This window comes from Cottoperca gobio, chromosome 5 (genome assembly GCF_900634415.1).
Source record: "Cottoperca gobio chromosome 5, fCotGob3.1, whole genome shotgun sequence".
Lineage (NCBI taxonomy): Eukaryota > Metazoa > Chordata > Actinopteri > Perciformes > Bovichtidae > Cottoperca > Cottoperca gobio.
The window spans coordinates 5,324,465-5,342,570 of record NC_041359.1 but is presented as its reverse complement, the minus strand read 5'-3'; the positions used below and the strand labels follow the sequence as shown (position 1 = coordinate 5,342,570).

The 18,106-nt window shown below is 40.6% G+C and overlaps 1 protein-coding gene across 2 annotated transcripts in view; it reads right to left on the bottom strand.

Annotated features, from left to right (window-relative positions):
• The window catches only part of pdzrn3b (PDZ domain containing RING finger 3b), a 96,404-nt gene extending 82,991 nt beyond the window's left edge, over positions 1-13,413 (bottom strand). Inside the window, exons 1-3 of one of the 2 annotated variants that reach the window (XM_029431902.1) lie at positions 12,393-13,413; positions 5,829-5,915; positions 3,412-3,519 (exon numbers count right to left, since the gene is read on the bottom strand). In XM_029431902.1, coding sequence (XP_029287762.1) covers positions 3,412-3,519; positions 5,829-5,915; positions 12,393-13,106 — 909 coding nt within the window. In that variant the 5' untranslated portion in view covers positions 13,107-13,413. The remainder of the gene's footprint in view (positions 1-3,411; positions 3,520-5,828; positions 5,916-12,392) is intronic. The other variant, XM_029431903.1, reaches the window with a different exon arrangement.
• Between the last annotated feature and the right edge of the window lie 4,693 nt (positions 13,414-18,106).

Sequence of the window (18,106 nt, the reverse complement as noted above, 5' to 3'; positions counted from 1 at the left end):
CATCTGAAAACCGGGGCTGTAGAGCAGAGGCCTTCACTTCACACCAATCCCCTCGTAACACTGAATCAAAATGTTTTTACGAAATCCCGACGTCAAACACGGGCAGATCCTGACCACAGTGGTAAGATTTGTCAGCATGCGGAGGTACGAGCGAAAGCAAACACAGCTCCAGGTTTTTATGAGAAAATTGTCCGGTTGAACAAGGAGGCATTCATGTGCTGATTCATACCAGCCTGTAGCTCAGTTAGAGGACAGCCATCTGCTATCACACTCCCCCGCTAAGAGCCTGTTATAGAAGGACGAGCCGTGGATCATCATGTACATGTGACATCCATATAGACTTACTGGAACTAACACCTCTACTACAGCAAGAGAAAACAGCTCTGCCGCTGTGGTTTTTCTGCCTCCTCAGGTGAACTTGCTTTTCACCGCTCCATGTAATATAATTGTTCTTTAACAGAGCGGTTGATCCCCCACAGTGGGGTTATGCTGTGCATTGTGAATGGCTGTCTACATTATTGCCTCTGTAGGCTTCTAAGCCAGATTTCATGTGTTAGAGAAAAAAGGAAAAAAAAATGTTCTTTCCACTGTAATGGAAAATGAGGGCGGTGATGCTAAAAATGAAACATTAGCAGTGTCTGAATTTTATCTTTAAAGCTGCACTAATCAATATTTCTACATTTAAAGTGGATCAAATGAGTGTGTGTAGTAATGGACCCTGAGAGTTATCGCCCAACTCTGCAGGTCCACTCAGTTCTATGGAGCGTTTTAGTCTCTTCTCTGTGTTCCGGACCACATCCGACTCTATTTAACCTTGTTTCTGCAAAAACAAACTCTGATAAACCAACTGTACCAACAGGCAAAGTCAAAAATCAGTGAACATAGTGGCACATCAAGCAAGCTAAGAAATCAAAAAGGGAGCTCGAAGGAGAGTGAATATTAAACTTAAATTCATCACGTGGCCAGAAACACAACACCAAATGATGCTAATGTGATAATGTATCAGTATTGGGTTTTCAGTTTGTTAAAAAAAAGTCAGTCAATGCAGCTTTAAAAACGTACGCCCAATAAAGACTCACATAAAACTACAGTTAAAACACAAACTATTCAACAACTAAATAAAAGCATGCAAGTAAAGCTCCATTAAAAAATAGAGAGTCTAAATGGATATTGCAGTGGGAGAGGTGGCCAGAGGTGCTCTGAAGCAGCTGCCTATTATAAGAAATGTTAGACCTAACACCTTAGAGGTAAATATTGAACGTTTAAACTGACACTTTCAGAGAGCTGAAAAGCTGATGTAAGCAAAACCTTTTAGACGGCACATTGAAGCTTTCTGACCTTTAACATCACAAGTCCTGCTGAAAAGATTACTCCATCAATTGCTTAGTTGATCAATAGTTTCAAACAGAAAACACAACCGTTTTGGTGGGTATCAAGCAAAAACACCAAACATTTGCTGTTCCAGTTTTATATATTTATATATATAAAAAACATTATCAACCATGTTGAAACAATTCCTTTAGATATTTTGCCTAGAGGAAAAACGCATATTTCCTGATAGGTGTGATAAAAGACCAGATTTGAACGTTTCAGCTTTTTTCTTAACGCACTGTGTCCCACACAGGAGGCTAAATAGGTCGGACTTACGAGCTGTTGGTTTCAACCCACAAGTTAAAACCATAAATATGAAACTGCCTTTTGGTGCTCGGTATTAAATTCCTTTGATTCACCACTGAGAACCAGAGTTCACAGGCCCAATCACCCGAGGTTAAAGATGCAACCCACACAGTTCCAAACATGTTGCTGTTACGTCGCATTTCATATTGTGGTCTGAAGAATCCGTGACATGGAACTTTTTGCTTGAACCAGCTAACAAAGAGGGAGCCTTCGAAATATGACCCAGCATCCCTATCAGGTTTCCCATCTGATGTGGAACAACAACTCTGAACCATCTATTGCTATTACAATGGCTGGATGATTTATTATGTTGCTTTTTGTCTACTAATCCATCACCTCTTGAAAAGAAAAGGACACTCAATAGTGTGCTTTGCTACCTCCTTAGGCTCTTTGCGTCCTCTCTGCTCATGTGTTCTTCTCATTGAAGAGATTTTGTGACTTCACCCACATTGCTCAAAAACAGGACACACAAAAGAGCAAAATATATACTCTCACTCTCTCCTTTTTAAAGCCGATTAAGGGTGACTCGCCATCTCAACGCAACTACACAAGATTTCTTCTCAAGTAACCAAATACAGCTACATCTGGCCCGTTAACATGATTCCCCAAGCTTCACACACGCCCGGGTAAACACATGCATGCACACTCATAAAAACACACACTACAGATGCGTTGCAAAGATACACATTTTAGTTCCACATGTACACGTGCATGTGACATGTGAGCTAATCTCTCTTTGCTCATCAGCTTGTGACCCACTTGGAGTCTGTTGTTGGCCTCTAGTCACAAAGATAGAAGCAAATCGCTGCTTCAACCTGCCCTTTGTTGGGGGATCTCAAGTTGCAGGGAGCATTGCGCCACTTGATTACTGGAAGAGATTATAACTGAGGATAACATAACATGTCACATCTTGGTTATGGTGTTGCCCTACATACGACCACAATTTTAAAGAGCCGTGGTGCGAGGCTTGTGCCAGAGGACGTTATTTTATTGACTGCATGAATGACAGGATAGAGTGATCAACCCAGATGTCGTAGTCTTTTCTTCTTGTAAACAAACATCTCTGTGCTGGTCAAATGGGGTTAATTTCACTGAGGTTTGACAATAAAGCCTGCGACAAACCATAGTTGTCATCTTGCGGCATGCAGTAATACTCGTAATCAACATAAACATCTTCGTTCAATGCAGCCATTGTCTAAGATTCTGCTTCACAACTGTTCTATAAAAGCAACCTTTGTGATGTTGACTTTTTCAACGCATCCCTTAAGTTGACCTCATGGTGAGCTGGCCTTTCCACACAAGATTCTGTTTAAAAAGGCGAGAGGAGGATTCTACACTGCAGCTCTGTCATACGAGATTTGTCAGCTTGGAAGCAAACACAGGGGTCTTTCTCACTCGGCAAAAACCAAAGACAGACAGCCTCAGGTTAAATCGCTCCATCTGCACTGATGCCCCACTTAACAAAGCCTTCGCCTGAGTGTTGATCGGTAGACGTATATGTTGAAACGTTTACTGTCGGCAGGATTTACTTTCTTCAGCTGAAATAAAAGCCCCAAATATAAATTAGACGTGTCACATATGCTGCTCTAAGCTGGAGTTTAATTTCCCAAAGTCACAGGAACATAAATATTGCTTCCTCGCTGTCATCATCTTCATAGGGCAAACAGCAGCTGTCACATAGACCAACTTCTTCCCGTCTACAGTAGATCAACATCCTGCATATGAAACACATACCTCTATTATTCTGTCGTGGATTTGAAGGCCTTCTTCCTTGTCCGCCGGACCTTCCTCGATGATCTTGGATACGAAGATCCCTTCATTCGAAGTGCTGTCATTGTCGTCCTGTGGAATACATTTTAGTTATTGTCTGGACAATAATGAAACCACAGTGCTCCGAATGCTCCATTATCCTCCTTACCCTTCATAAGGAGGATAATGGCGTATATTTCTAAAGAAATCCTGAAACAAAAGAAGTGTTCAATAAATCTGTCAATAAAACTTGGCAGGATACTTTTAAAAACCCTAGAAGCATTGATCAGTTTGCCCCCACCAAACAAATGAGTTTTGGTAGTCTCCCAAGTTAAAGGGGGAGTTCACCAAGAAAGAAACATATTTGATCGCCCTGAGCTGTATAGCCATGCAGATAGTTTCTTACTGCTGCTGCCACCCTAATACAATGTAGGTGAACTGAACATTTAAGAACTCCAAGTGAATGGCATTATATAGCAAAATGTTTTTCCATAAGTAATTTACTAGTCACTCTGATTAATCCACACATTTCACTGTCAGCAGTTTTCATATAAGAAGTAAGGCTCCACCATATAACGAAAATAGGAGATATTGCTATAACGATACTTGCAATAAATAACCAGATGTGTACTCAGTTCTGCCTTTCTGCTGCTTTCAGTATACACCTTAAATACAACAAATTGCTTGTTGAATTAAAAAAATATATTTCTAACATTCTTTTATTGAACAAATGTAGTTTATTTTAATGAATAACATTGAATTGAACACAAAAGGAACCAATGACAAAAAGAATGACAGTTACATTTTAAAGTGCAGTTTTCGACCGATACTCCCTTTCAACTAACTCAAAAATGCAGTGCACAATTGCTATTTGATAATAACAAAAACTATATATTGTGAACCCCCAATAAGAACAGCAATTTCAGAGGCGGATATCTCAAAATCTGGGCACATGAAAAAAAAAAATCTGGAATGCTAGTTACCAGTAGGGGTGAATGAGATAATAAGTATTTTTATAATGTGGGTGAACCGACCCTTTAACCCTGCCCTTGAGTGTGGACTTAAGGGTTAGCCCGAACATCAGATGCTTCCCTGGCCTGCAAAAGGGCACTTGGACATGTTGGATGGACATAAGGTAGACTGCATCCAACACTGTGGCCATGACCCCAGAGTCACAGCTAAGACTGCGAACGTCACTATCAGCACTCTCTTTAAAGCCAAAGCAAAAACCTTCTACACTCCTGCTGAGCTCTGCAACACAACTGTAACTTAATGAGATACTTAAAAGAAACCTCAGAAGTCATAGCGCTAATTATTTCTGCTCTACATCCTCTTTCAGGGGTATCATGTACAGTGTTAACACGACAATGCTTTGCAACTCATGTTTTTAACAAGCTTACTACTTTGCCTTACAACAGCTGCCCTATCTTCAGAGTCGTAGACAAAACTAGCCCTTCCAGAGACCACGGAAGATGGCAGCTGATTGCTCTTACCAAGCCATGCCAGAGTAACAGCCACATGAAACGCTTGTGTCAAAGGCTACGGGTATATTAGCTATTTCCATTTTAATGAATAGCTTCTTACACAGACTGTTGATTTGAGGCTAGCAGGGAAAGCCAAGTATTATCTCTGCTCTCTTATGGTTGAGTTTGATACATGGTTCTGTCACAAGAGCGAGAAAGGTTGCAAATCTAGGAGACCGTGGACTACGGTAAAAAAACACAGCCTTTTATGTGTAGATCTTTTTATAGTTTCCCGCTGTAAAAAGTTTTACTATGATAATCTATGTCGCTACAGAAAAGTGCGTCACTGTGGCAGTGGGAAAAAAAAAGCCCTGCAACAGTTGAGTACAGTCCCAAACAGATACTGGGACACCATTTCAACAGAACCTTGGCTGCAGAAAGATGTATGGAAGATTTGTAACCAGTGTTGAGATATTTTCAACCCTTCACTCAGCAGAGTCTGTGGCATCATTAACGACATTCACTTCAGAGCCCAGAAGCAAGAAAAGTGGCTGTGAAAGGTTCAGGCCTGGATAAAAAGACCCTTTCCTCTCCTCTGTGTTTACCTCACCACCAGAATCCCCTCAATTAGAGACAAAACAACTGCGGTCAAAGCCATGATCCCAGATTTAACTCTCATAAAAGTAATTATAGTTTTTTTAATCTGTAATGCCAAATCCGCTAAACCAGACCAATATATAAACACAATAAAACTTAATAGATGCGGTGCATCTATCCACAGACTAGAGCACACATGCATGACTGTCTAAGATGTGTCAGTCAGTACAGAGAAGGCCTGTGGTGCTTCAAGTATGTGCTATTCATTCCTGGGTTGCTACATGACACTTGGCTGATCACCGGGGGAGATGAAACCTCCAAGACGCTCGGCTTTCAACCTACCGCGCATGGCCTTCCTCCTATGATGTTAAAACCCAGAGATCCGCCCTCACGAAGAAGGACAACCGTCACGCTTTTAGTCTCGCCTTCCTACAGACAGACAAAAGAGAGACACGTGTACAAAGAGATGGCAGGAGGTTATAACATATTAATCCATTATTAACTCCAGGTGAGCCACAGAATGGTTAAACTGGGTACTTAAAGAGGAAGAGCAGAAAAAATGACCAAACATTATCTAACTTATTCGAAGATAAGAGAGGCTCTCAAACACATACAATTGTAAATAGAACAAGGTGAAGGGGTAAGATAAGCATAATACCTCTACACATTAAGAGGTGATGTGAAAGTCTAAGAGTGAAAACGCTGCCTTCATATCTTCACTAGGGCTGAACAATTAATTAATTTTACTCAGAAATAAGGTGGCTAACAGTTAATGCCAGCTCTGTAGTTTGTCAGTGTAGGCTAAATGACGGAGGGCTGGTGGACAGCGTTGTTGAAATCTCATGGTTGAAATCTTAATTTAAGTATCTAATACATATTTTAAGATTATAACCCAAAAACCTGTGAGTCTTGACTTCCAGGACTCAGGGCTATGAAGCGGCTCATACCGCAGGACTGTGAGGCTAACGTTAGCTTAAGCAGCTACAGTGCTGAGCTGTCAACAGTATCATTAGGGGTCATTAGTCGGATAACAAAATACTGTTGGGCACGACTTACCATGAGTTTGTCATTATTAACACAGCAGTTGCCATAATTATATTTGAATTGCATTGAGTAATGTCATGTCCCTAATGTTATCTTAATAAGTAGGCTATGGGCTAAATCGTTCAGTTATTCTAGAAAACTTGCCAGAATTACTTGAAATCTTACTTTTCTCTAACTGACTTGAGATCTTTGGCAGGAACTCAACTAGAATTTTTTTTTTTATTATCTGATTCAATTAATCTAGAAACAAAATAAATTTGTGATTATGCTTTGTACAAATGATCTTGTTTATTTTTTTAAATCCAAGGTTGAGGGAAAAAAAGGTGTACTTTGGCGAAAATCTTTTTGATTTTTTCTCCCACTAAAGTTATGCAAGTACATCGGATTCTTATTTTTGCGTCTGCGTCCCTCGCCATTCCCTGAAGCTCAGCCAACTCAAAGATCAGAAGTGACCAGTCCGAAGGTGCCACCAGCCCTTCCCTCTCGCAAACTGTTGTCCTATGTAAATTAATACACCAGAGGACCTCTTACTCCGTGACAACGTGACATGAAAACCTCTGGGAAAATAGCAGTCAGCTCTTAATTGTTTCTTTCCAAGCAGGATTTAGAGGGGAGTTATGAGGTAACATAATTTCAGCTGCCACTCCAGTATGCTGCGACATTGAGAGACTAAATATAAAGCTTGGCATGTACAGTGTCCTGACTGCCATATATTCTAAAAAGACCATCATGTGCATCTCAGGCCATTCAGGAATGTGCGCTCCTGCAATGTGTCACGGCACAGCATTAGCGACACATGCTTCCACATTAGAGTGACTACAGCAGTTACTGTCAACAAGAAGACAGTTGGGCACCAAGTGAACACTGAGTTTACAAATAAAAGCAAAAAGTAACAGGCCATCCACTTCAGTTTTACTGAATCAGCCACAAGCCTCAAAACAAATTGGATGGAGTTTATGTTGTTGCATTTTGTCCTCGACAGCCATTAAAGTGAACTCAGAGTAATTAAGGAGCGTTTTTTTTCCACATCTGTGAACACTCTAGCAAAACTCTAATCCCTAAGAAATTAGGTTAATCTCTTCAGGAGGTTGTGTATTTACTTAAACAAAAAGGTATGCGTAGGTGATAAAACATAACACCACCTAAAAGGCAAAACATGATCACACTGGAACACATGGAAGCTATGTCAAGTAAACAAACGTTTAACATTAACTTTAATGGGAAACGAAGAATGAGGCAGTTTATTAGTGAAATGTCTGCTGCTCTCTGGTGACTTGGCACGCTCACAGCGCGCCTTCACCTCAGCACCAGTCACACTTTCCGAGTCTGGGCTGCATCAAACTCCTTCCCCTCCGTCTGCTCCTTGAAATGCATCTAATTACAGTGTAGGTGCTGTAATGCAGCATAAAAAAGGAAAGAAAATATTGATTCACAAACTATTGGCCTATGATTAAAGTAGGTTTGGGAACTGAAACTCTGTTCCAAGTGAGAACCAAATCCAAAATGCCAGATACCGGGTCTCCCCCCCCCCTCAAAAAAAGAGAATCTCGGTTATGTTTATCGGTTCCCAAACACACACATTGGCGATCTCTCTGGACTTGATGACGTTCCGCCAAGCAATATACCGGAATAGATTAAAGGAATACTTCACCCCCAAAATGATTATTTGTGTATCAATTACTCACGCCGTGTTGCCTTGAATTCGTGAAAACTTTCTTGCATGTAAACGGTAAACGAAGAATAAAAGAAACTGAGAAAGTTCTTGATGAATTGTAGAAAAATGTTGGTCACGTTTATCGACATAAAAATCAGATCAAAACATCTTTCAAGTCTCATTCATCCAGTCGTATGCTCACTACTTCCCAAACTCCTGCATTTTTGCTAAAAACCTTACTGATCAAAACACTTCCGCATAAACAGTACTTGCATGGCGAAAATGAATGGGTTGTGTGTGCTGTGGAAGTAACACAACACACACACATCTTGCTGATGTTTAATACATCCCGCCCATTTACTTCAATCCTTTAAAACATTGCTCCATTTTTGGATTTTTCGTTCACCGTAGAGGCAGAAATTCAGTGGCCAGGTCTTCGGAATTTCTGATTGTGGAGGACGTTGTCTGGTAGATTTCAAATCAATTAGAGCATTATAACTCAGTGAAGCCAAGGTAGGTATGCAGCAGCAACTTTATCAAATCCTTTCTTTGAAGGGTTACTTTCAAATAAAATAACCAGAACTCGTGTTTTCAGTGATTTCTGGATAGCTGTTAATGTAATCTCTGTCATATTCAATTGGCACCCATGCGTTCGAGATAACTAATGGGCTACATTATTCCGTTAAATTATCATTGATTCATGCTTTAAAATTAGAACTACAATTAGCCAAATCCGATTGAGCCCATGATTACCCAAATCAAATTCAATGGAAGGCTCGATCCGTTTGATGTCTTGTGATTTTGATAGACACTCTTTATCGCATCAAGTAGCGCAAACACTGTCATCCACGGCAGCTGAAGAGGAGGTTGGTTCAAAAACAGAGATCTGAGGCAGGAATGGAAAGTGTGACAGCAATTCCAGCAGCCCTGAAGTGAATCAGAGGAAGATCTGAGCTTTTTTTGTTTTTGCTTTGTTTTATTGCTCAGGCTGGCAAGACATTTAAAAAGTGTTTGGACTATTATTAGAAACTCAAGTCAGTAATTCCACACAGCCAGGTCAGCCTGATCTCCCTCACAGTCGCTGCCTGGATATTAAACGAAGACATTAAAATCCTCAGCCGAGGAGCAACGGAGACGCAAAAAAAAAAACTAAAGTAGGTTACACGTCATGATGGGCCCATATTCCCTCTTTGACAGGGATTTGAGGAAAAAATATGTCACAACAAATAGGCAGTCTCACCATGGAAATTTGGATTTTTGAAGCATGGCACATAGTAACATTGTAACGGATGCACTCCATTTAGTTGTTCCAGGTTTATGGCATTGTGAATGCTAGCTCACTAGCATGGTTTCAAAGGAACAGAGCCATCATAAATGTCATTACTTGGGCTTTTCCTACATAGACATGTCAGAATATCACCTGTGAAAAATCTGATCCCCCCCCCTACTAATATATATATATATATATATATATATATATACACATATATACATATATACACATATACACACATATACATATATATATATATATATATATATATATATATATATATATATATATATATATATATATATATATATATATATATATATATATATATATATATACACATATATACACATATACACATATATATATATATATATATATGATCCCCCAAATCTGATAACAATTGATCACTGACATCACAAATAGGAAGTTAGGCTCTGAGAGTTTCAGTGGCAGTCTGCAAGTCGCCTGCCCACCACAGCTAATCCCACTTGTTATGCTCCGTTTCATAGTGCCATGTGTGTATTGAGGCTCTCCCACCAAACAAGCCTGCGCTCTGCTTGACTGGACACAATGAATGAGCCTTTCTAGAAAAAAAAGCTTTCCAACAAACCACATCATCCACAAATGTACTTTCTTCTCATCCCGACCTGCCATTTCTCCAATGTGATTGATTTACAGAACAATTTCCGCCTATTTTATGCATGTTCAAGGCATTTCAGAACAACTGACTTCATTCCTTCTGTTAACATTAGGAGCGCTAGGGTATACTGAACGCATCTTAGTGAGTGGAAAGCCATTGTCAAATGAAGGCCCAACAAGCTTCTGTATACCATCATGACCAATTTCACCATTTCCCCGCATCGTTGCTCTTGATGTGCGACTCACCAGTCTACCGGAACACGTTTTTCTTGGAACTGAGTCCATAACGAAGAAATTAAACCACCAAGCAAAAGAACTACCAAAAACATTTGAGAAGAATTACGTTTTTGAAAGATGTCACTTAAACAAGACTAATGTGAGAAATTGGAACTTAGTGATAAAAATGGGAAGTTAAAGGGACAGTTTGGATGTTTTGAAGTAGGGTTGTATGAAGTACTTATAGTTAGTGTATTACTACAGTAGATGGGGATCCACAAGGCCCCAGTTTGGAGACACAGACAGGAGCACCAGCATGTAAGCTAAGCAATGTACTGCTGTGGACAGGGGCATCTGCAAAACCTATTTAACCACTTAAAAAAAGGCCCACATAATTTTTTTTATTTCACTTTAAGTGTACGCTATATTCAGAATATTTTCAACGCTACCAGACTCCATTGACAAAAACATTAATTTTACCTTGCAGAACACAGGATTTATCTGGTCGACCGCTGCGTCGATCAGTTAGTTTGTTTGTGTTATTGTGTGACTTTGGTGTTTTAAAGGGTTAGTTCAGAATCATCAGTCACACAATAACAAAAGATAACTTTAGCCTAAAATAACCAATTAAGGCAGTGGTAGACCAGCAACTCCCGTGTTCTGCAAGGTAAAATAACAGTTTTTGTTGATGGAGTCTGGTGGCTTTGAAGACAGCTTAGATGGATATAACGGCTTGTCTGACTAAAGGTAAAGCGGTGACAACTTTCTAAATATAGAATACATAAAAACTGATACATATCTTTTTAGACAGGCCTTTTTTTAAGTGGCTAAAACACGTTCTGTCAGCTTGACCACTAATACTACTGTACAACCCCACTTCAAAACATCTAAACTATCCCTTTAAGAGGTGTACAATCAAAGAAGGACAAAATCCATGAAGGTTCCCATTCATCCACGTTACTTTATGTAACACTGTCAGCACTGTGTGCCTGATCAAAAGCTCCTCCTCCTGTTCTTGGACAGATTTTATAACTAAGCCTGATTATTACAGTGGGACCACTCCCCTCTGCTGATCACAGCAGCAGTGCAACCACTATGTACTAATTCAATTCATTAACTGACTTATGAACTCCTGTGTCCTTTATGGTGTTGATAATTGGTTGTTACAGGAGGCATTAGGTTTTCAAATTTGAACCATAAAACACCTTTACACCAGGGTTCCTTGACTTTTTTCCTCAATAGGAGCCTGTGTTAGCCCACAGATTTAGATATGTTATTAACCAGCAGTGACCAGCAGGCAACTCTACATCTTTTATCCATCATCACAGCATGCAGTATCCACAACATATTAGGAGTTTAAAGGGACCTTCAGCTCCTCAAATATTGATATTGATATTCACTGTCTTAAACAACACTGGCACAACTTTGGTGCCAGTAACTCTGCTACATCCATGATTCTAGTTTGTTATAATTATCTATAGGGGGAAAGGGGCGAACATCCGATGACAGAGAGCCTCAAACAAGCATGCTGCAAGGAGGCAATATAACTGGAACCTGGCTCTTGTTGTGTACAGAACTGCAGTAAATATTCGACCCTCCCCCATTGACTGCCAGCTGGCCAGAGGCACAGCTGACATCCATGTTTCAAAAAACAGACACTGAAGAAACAATCTTCTGAGTACTGTAGGACTCCTGAAAACTTGCGTCCAAGCAGGACAATCCCTCAGATAAATGCTAAAAAAAAAAGTTCTGTTTTCCTCTGACGTGTAGTGTAAACTATCCTAAAGACATTGAGTCCTAGAGAGCAAGCAAACATGTTGAGAACGATATTTTAAAGTAAAGTTGGCCCTGAAACCAGGATGAGATATGTTGCAAATACATAACTAATGACAACGTGTACTGCCCGCACTATCGCAATAAACATGTGGGCATCATTTTGAGTTATAGGTGTATTTGTTTTACTTTTCATTGTAAGTGTTTCATACTAGGAGGCAGGTTTTCCCTCAGTGACAGGGAAAATGTTACAGTGGATAACAGTAAAATAAAAAGTTGCTTGTGCTCCCTGAAAGTAGCCTACCTTGCAGGAGAACGCCACGGTTTTGGTGAGGGAGTCGATCCTTTCGCTGTACTCGGTGAATTTCTTCTGATATTTCAGAGCTGTCATCTGCAGCTCGCTGTGCACGTCGGAAAGTTGCGCCAGGAGTGTCTTCTCCCTCTTGTTGGCTTTAATAGTCTGCTTTTTGAACTCTCTATCCAGGCAGATGATTTTGCAGTTCAGCGCACTGTTATGCGTCTTCAGGGCTCGCAGGCAACAGTGACTGTTTACTTTCTGCTCTTTATAAGTGAGCATCAACCCGCAGCCGCTCTCGCATATCCCCGCCGGTCTGCAGTCGCACGTCTCCAGCATATGAGCATCCATGTCTCCGACGTTGAGCACCTCGTTGCATCCTTTATTCCTGCACTTAGCCGGGGAGTAGTCGCACATCTCGGCGTGCTCGGCCAGATGCTGCAGCTTCACCACCGCATCACAGCCCCTCGCGTGGTTGTCACATTTGATCTCCAGTTTCAGGATGAGGTTTTTCAGAGGCAGGACGTGGTTCAGCTCTTTGGTGGAGATCCGCTGACATTTGACGGGGCAGCTGCTCTGCTGGACGACCCAGGGCAGCACGCAGCCCGAGCAGAAGACGTGACCGCACGGAGTCGTCAGCGGCTCCTCCAGGACTTTATTGCACAAGTTGCATTTAAAATCCGGGTCCACGGTCCCCTTGAAGCGGTCCAGCTCGAATCCCATGGTTTTCAAAAGTCCAAACCCAAACTTTCTGACTCCCCACCCCCGCAGATCTGAGTCGGAGCAGTGGGGCGTTTTTAGCTGGTCATTGGTGGAGTGCTCGCAGACCGACTACAGGCTCTCCTCACTGTCTAAACTCTACTAATTGACCGAGACTTTTGGTGCCTTCAGGTGCGCCTCGTAAATCTATACTTTAAAGTTTTAAAAGTTTGAACGACTAAAATATAATGACGTTAGTTAACTTTTCGAGTAGAAATAACTTACTGAACTGCAAAAGACAACAACTGGATACAGTTGATTGTTGTTAAAAGCTATGACACCTACAAGTTAGACCTTAGAAATATAATTGTAAAGCTAAAGTAGCAGTCTATTCTGCAATACGCCAACATGTTATTTTCTATTGATGACGTGGTCATAAATATATCCAAATTCAAAGTCTTTCACACGCTGTTCAAGTGACCCCAACGGGTAAAAACAATGATTATAACAGTCACTGAAGGCAGCATTTTTAGGGGCGAAGGATGAAGGATGAAGGATTTCTCTACCGTAACTCCTCTATTAACTGCGCATAGGAGGTTGAGGCATTAAAACAAATCTTTTTTTCGTGTCAAAATATAAAAGCTTTATAGAAAAATACAGGGAGCTTAATTGAACACACCTTGTTTGATTTACTGGTTCAACATTTAAAAACGTTTTTGGACTGATGTAAGATATCATAAACTTTACCTTTTTTTTGTAAGAGGCACTTTTCTGTTTTCAGAATTTTGATGCAGCTTACCTACTCTGTAGGGATAACAATATAATTTGGCAATACAGATACAGTCTAACATAAAGTCCAATCGATATATTTCCCAATTTAATATTTATATGGGATAAACAGCCAAATTCCACTCTCCATAATTGTTAAGCAAGGTGACATGAAGGTTAGATACTTACAACACGGTGGGTGAGCGTTCAGGCACAACACTTGTGAAAACAAGCAACTTTGGAAGGACACTACCAGTACAACCACAAGCGAGACGTTCAAGTTACAACACACTTTAAAAGAGGAGGAGATTGGGTAAAAGTTTGATAAAATCAACCTGGATCACAGTGTGAGGTATGACAATTAATATTTGAGGTGCCACCATAGGATTCTTGTTTGAACACACCTCTCACCGCACTCCTTATGTAAAGAAAGCATGGTATTACACCGTTTTATCTTTTTGACATCTGAGTGCATTTTCAATCCCAGCAGGAGGACCCTATAGTACTGAATGTATTTGAATTGTAAATTAAACTCCAGTAGGCACACTGGATGTGCTCAGTGAAGGAAAATAATAGCCTTGGCTGCTCAGGCGTGATCGCACAGCCTTCGTTGGTTCTGACTCTGCCTTGATTGACCCATTCCTACGGGTTACCTCCTCTTTCGGAAATCCAGTTTTATGCAATGCCATGCTCAATAAAACCTTTCCATATGTGCATTATCCAGAACTAAAAACAAAGGGTTATCAAAGACTCCATGGACAGAGTGTGACAGATAGAGTCTGATCTTCAAGGTAATCCTACACTGATGTTATGGGTTGTCTTAGATGAAGTGGAAGAAAAACTCCCGTTGCAGTCACGCCAAAGGTCCTTGTACTGTGTGTATACAGCATGTTTGATACTCCCTGTGCGATTACATACTTTTCATAGCAGGTACTCTTTAGATCACGGCTTGATTATTAAAAAAAAAGAAGACCTTTAGAGAGATAAGAAATGTTTAATGTGGAAAAATGAACAGATGAAAAATGAGAGAGAGGGTTTCACTTTAACACTTGTTTCTTCGGCCACTTTTCACAAAGTAATTGGAGTTATTTCATGCTGATGCACATCAACTGTAAGTGGCAATATATTATTTCACAGTTCAGAGCTTAAGGCTGATATCAAATCTAGTACATTTTGTTCAGGGTACCCTGGAAGTATTATCCTAGGAATATTGTGTTCAGCACTGCAGAATCAAACCAGCAGCCCACCAGCTACAACCAGCCTCTCGACCTCTGTGCTAACCTGCCGTCTGTGATTTATTATTTCAGTCTAGGAACAAACAACCTGCCTGTCTGTGTATGGCTGTTTACTGTGAGAGTGCCTCAGACGGAGAAATGTTTGCTCTCAAAATGGAGTGAGAATAAATAAATAAGCTGTTGTTTTTTATAGAGTCAGAGAAAGCACGAAGCTATGAGAGACTGAAGCTTTTAGATTTTCATAGTACAGTTATGTTAAAGGAACTGATATGCTATCTACCGGACTGGTCTGTTTAGAAAAGTTTTCCATGAGGCCTGGTGAAGTGGCAACAGAGGGGGTTTAGACAAGTCCATGTTGGGTCCAGCCCATAAGACAGACAATGTCCCAGTGGAGATAAGAGTTAATCCCAGTCCTCCAACCTAAACTGTGAGGGAAGGATCAGGACAGGCCGGACTGAAAGGCGCCCCCCAGACCTGCAGGTCAAAATGGCATCTGAAGATACATTCCATGCAAGAATCCAAGCATCCAGGTTGTTGTTTTTTGGCTGTAGGGCACCACATTTTTGGAAATATGCTTATTTGCAAAATGTTATTTGCTGGTCTATTTCTTGGCCTGTGACTTTTAGTAGTCTCTTTAAACAGATATCTGCATAAGAATGCAGAATCTGGGGGCAACAGGTCAAGATTTTTAAAAGCGTTGTGGCTTCTGTTTGTTGTCCGTTTAAAGCCCGAGTAGTATCGACAAATCACATTTGAGCGGGCTTTGGTTGCATGCAGGTAAACAGAATGCGTGGAGAGCAAAAGAGGCGGAAAGCTTTGGCCGAAATGCAATTTCTGAACCTGTTGGCCATTGTCTAACGATGACATAGCTTTTTATTATCTTAACTTTAACTTGTGAACTGGTTACTTGTTAAACATTCCAGTCGTCGACGTCATCCTTCAACTACAACTCAAATCTCATGTTTTAAGTTGCTAATTGGACTTTAAACAATGACTGGTGCACTGTAGAGGAAGTCCATCGGAACACCATAAATATTGACTGTTGGCCCGGGACACTAAATCGTCATCAGACCAATAGCTGATGGGTCCAGAGATTTGGAGTCTTGTTGTTGGCTTTTGTACATATTAAACAAACATGATTCGAACATGTTAACTAGTGAGCTGGAGAGGTGCATCATTTTGACACCTATGGACAGAGCGAGGCTAGCTGTTCATCCAGTCTTTATGGTAAAGCTAAGCTAACACCCTGTTGGCTATAGCTTCATATTTAGTGTACAAACATGAGTGGGTATCAATCTTCTCACCTAACTCTCGACAATGAAGCATATACGCCTATTTCCCAAAATGTCTAAGTATTTCTTTTAAGATAACATTTGCAAACACCTTGTTTTAGAATACATCCCATAGTAGATGCACATGAAAAGTGTGCAACGTAGTGCATGCTTTGAGTGACATGAGCAGAGTGGTCCGGGGTTTCCTTGTTGAACTGTTTTACTTGAAGCCTTTGTTGTAGGGCAACAGAGAGATCGAGTTTTCAGCATGTGAGATGGGGGTGTTTTGTATATGGCTTTGGAGTTGGGCCATTTAGTAATCATCACCACCGCTCTTCTTTAGATATGTCAAAGACATGAGGGCCATGTGGGAAACTGCAAAGATGAGTTATTGCTCTTCGGGATGCCTTTTCATGTTGCGCTGAAACATGGTGTACTTACAAAAGGAATACACTATCCATCTCGCTGTGGTTTCCCATGTGCCTGTAACTCCCTCTGGAGTCAGTAATATTGTCAAAACCGAGTCTAACCCCCAAATGATTTATACGCCAATGGCATGGTTTGTTTTTCTTGCAAACATCAGTGACTTATTGTGCCTTTCACGAGGGGAATAGGAGTTTTGTGGCTCCAGCGCCTTGAGTGAATCAGTAACTTTAAAGGCTGTTTGGAAAGATCTCAGGGTGACCTTATGAACAGGTTGTGCTTGTGGCTGGGAACCAACAAGGTTGCGCTGGTCTTTGTAAGCACTGACAGATGGTGTGAACCAAAGAACCACTCCGGCCTTGTCGGTCTGTTGTGACAGAGAACAGCAGATCAACCGTCACAACATCCTCACAGGCATAAACATGTGAATTTGTAATGATTGCACAACACAGGTGTCAGCAGCGATGTTGTTGAAATACAGTCCTGATAGCATACAGGTATCTCAAACCTAATTGACTGTGAAAAATGTTGTGCCACACAAGCAACGTCTCACTACGCGTAATTGTTGATCAAATGCAGAAAAACTAAAGTAGATCCAGAGTGGAGATAGCGATGTGCAAAATATTTGCCGTTGCTAAAGAGATCTTTATCACAAATTGCTCTGTGAACATGAAGCGAAGCCAACAAATAGCTTGCTTGGTTTCTCACAGCAGACTGTTCTGAATTCTCACAGGGAGGTTAGAAACAGGATGTGGGTCAGTGCAAACTGGATTTACCCAACAGCAAAACTGCACAAGTAGAGAAAATCCCCGTTTTATATGAACTAAGTCAAAGTCTCAGAACTAAATCTGACCTAAATCTGCAGTCCCACACAGCAGCTAATTAAATCTTCATGGTAGAGATGTGCAGACAGAGTAAACACTATTTTTGCCCTCTTTGGCTGAACTGCCCTTCTGGACCAAAGAAAAATAATAATTATCATTATTACAACTTTTATTGGTGTTGCCACTACTACTACTACTACTACTGCTGCTGCTGCTGCTGCTATTATTACAATAATTATTGTGGGAAAGCCTGCCCTCTACACCTTTTTTTCTTTGTTTGTGCATGAATAGACATGTATGTAATTTATTATGATGTAGCTTCTGTTTAGTCAGTAGTTATGGTTTGGTATGGTTGCTTTGCATGTCTGCCTGAGATTAATTTATGACCGTTCAATACTTGTAATTTGTATTAGTCAAGTGATGTGAACAAGACTTTTCCCATGATTGGAAAAACAACCAACCAAAAGAAAGAAAAAGTAGTAATTCTCCAGGAGAACCTTAAC